Source organism: Vicia villosa, linkage group LG1 (genome assembly GCF_029867415.1).
Source record: "Vicia villosa cultivar HV-30 ecotype Madison, WI linkage group LG1, Vvil1.0, whole genome shotgun sequence".
NCBI classification, from domain to species: domain Eukaryota; kingdom Viridiplantae; phylum Streptophyta; class Magnoliopsida; order Fabales; family Fabaceae; genus Vicia; species Vicia villosa.
In genome coordinates this window covers 127,885,508-127,887,901 of record NC_081180.1, presented here as the reverse complement: position 1 = coordinate 127,887,901, position 2,394 = coordinate 127,885,508, and the positions used below count along the sequence as shown (strand labels likewise).

The 2,394-nt window shown below is 33.9% G+C and overlaps 1 protein-coding gene across 1 annotated transcript in view; it reads right to left on the bottom strand.

Annotated features, from left to right (window-relative positions):
• LOC131644157 (receptor-like protein kinase ANXUR2) overlaps positions 1 to 1,218 on the bottom strand; it is a 3,482-nt gene extending 2,264 nt beyond the window's left edge. The window contains 1 exon segment of the mRNA XM_058914577.1: positions 1 to 1,218. Within this exon segment, the coding sequence (XP_058770560.1) occupies positions 1 to 890 (890 nt within the window). The 5' untranslated portion in view covers positions 891 to 1,218.
• Positions 1,219 to 2,394: the final 1,176 nt, after the last annotated feature.

The window sequence follows — 2,394 nt, the reverse complement described above, 5'->3', positions numbered from 1 at the left end:
ATCCATGTGAGATTGTACTTCATGTTAAGATCTGAATCACCTCCCATGGATCTATATGTTGAATAAACATCAACAGGTGCAATATATGGAGGCGTAGTTTGGTAATCGATTTTAACATCCTTTGTAGCGCGATTCGTAACACCAGTGGAAGCACCATAAACATACGGAGTATCATCGTACCATGTTCGACTCAAACCAGAATCTTGAGCCGGAGATATATATTGTCCCCCAACGTTTATTCTAAACATCGTTTGAAGATGAAAACCCGTTGTATCCGTGGTTTGATCTGCATAACCGACCAAAGAAGGTGACTTGAGCAACAAGTCAGGCATTTCTACAAGCTGAATACCATTGATAAAAGCAAAAGCACCATTGTGCTTATCAGAAGGCTTGAAAGTAAGGCTAAGAACATCAGCATTCAAAGGTGCAAGTGCATATTCCTTATCAATATAAGCCTGTGACAAAGCCTGACACGTAATCGAGGAGCTGAAATTGTTGAGAAGTATAACATCGTTCGCTTTCACAGAAAAATATGAATCGGCCGGGTTGAAATTGTTGTAAACCGTTGGATAAAAATGGAGCCTAAGCCAGTAACGTTTAGTAGGTTGAATTGGAAACTTATACGTTGCTTCGGTTGTGAAAATTCGCGCTGTCATGTATGGAATTTCCGATGTAAGTGAAGGATCTTGAAACAAAGCTTTTGTTGTTATTGAATTTGTTGGCGAAAGATATTTATTATCTGGACTCCATTGTTTTCCATCAGGATCTTTACCACCATTATCACCTATTCCACATCCTAATATCAAAGGTTCAACTTTGTTTTGTGCATGTAACAAAATAGGTACATAGAATATAACAAGTAGAAAACATAAACTCTTTTGCATGATCATTTTTCGATAAACTAATACGATAAAATGGTAACAAAAATAAAAAAATGTTTGTGATATTTAGGCGTACAGGAAATAAATTGAAGTGTTTTTCGGGTGTGATCGAAGAGAGTTTGAGAGGGAATAAGAAAGGAATGATTAATTTCCTGTACGCCAGGAAGAAGAAAAGAAACAAGAAATGGGTTATTAGTTTTGTGTTTGTTTTTGTGTGTGGAAAACCTACCTGGATTGGTGGAACATGTTCCAAACCAGGCAAGAAGGTAAATTAAGGTGATGTTTTTATTGCTTGGTTTGTTTATAGGGACAGTTACTATACTAAGATTTTTTTTTGGTTTTTGTTTTGTTATTAATTATTTTGGCAGTTGTTTTTTTTTGTTGTTGTTTGATGAACGTAAACTTTCCATGGTTGAGAATTCTAGAAAGGAGTGATAGGGAGGGATCATCGTAAGTGTATGAGTTGGATTTGTTAATAGGTTGAAAGGAAGAAAGTTTTCTACTATATTTGGGCAATAGTTTATGGGGAGTATAACATTCACCATAATTTTTGTTGTTATTTATTTATTTTAAAAAATAGTTGTTTATACTTAAAAATAAATAATCTTTTACTCAAAATTTGCAAGCAATTAAATTTGAGATCAATAGTAAAAAAAGGTTATGCTAGTGCATAAAGAGTCGAATGCAAGTTAGTCGGATTTTTCTTAAGTTTATTAAGGTTCGTGGAGTTTAGGGAGGCATTAGACTTAGTATAGACTTGATGGAATTGGACAATTTGACATTTTATCGGGGTTTCTTGTTTGTAACACCACTAGCTAAAGTAGATGTCGTGAAAGAGGGAGGAGCAAGTTGAATGTGAGGCGCAGTTAAAGGAAAACATCACACACAATCCACATAACTTGCACACTAATGCAAAATTCTACAAGTTACATTGTTTTGGTCCGTGTGACTAGTATTTGCCTATAAATATCGTACCAATATATATATATATATATATATATATTTTTAAACACAATCAATTAAACAAGATTTTTACATATTTTTATCTCTATTCTACTTTACTTTATGCATTTCTTGGTTTAGTAGCTCGAGACGCCCAAAAACTATATCTAGCACTCTTTGGAAGAGTTAAGAAATCCATAATCGAGAAGCAAAGTTCCTTCCTCATAGTAATCACTTGAAGAAATTAGAGTTAGAGTTGAGAGTTATTAGCTAAAACATCGACTAACTTTCAAGTTCCACTACAAGTTTGCCACGTCTAGTGGAACACTAAGACTAAAACCATAAAAAAAATTCAATTCTCTAAGCCACAACTATGTTTGGCATATACACTTATGTATAGTAAAAAGCCTCAGTAGTCACCATTTAAAAGTTAAGTGTAACCTGTAAATGCCTACATATGTAGCTTCTCCCATTAACTTTGAAGACACATCAGTTGATCAACCTTAAGCCATAATGGTTACAACTACGTATTTAATTAGAAAACAAATTAACAAAATGATACATTACATCA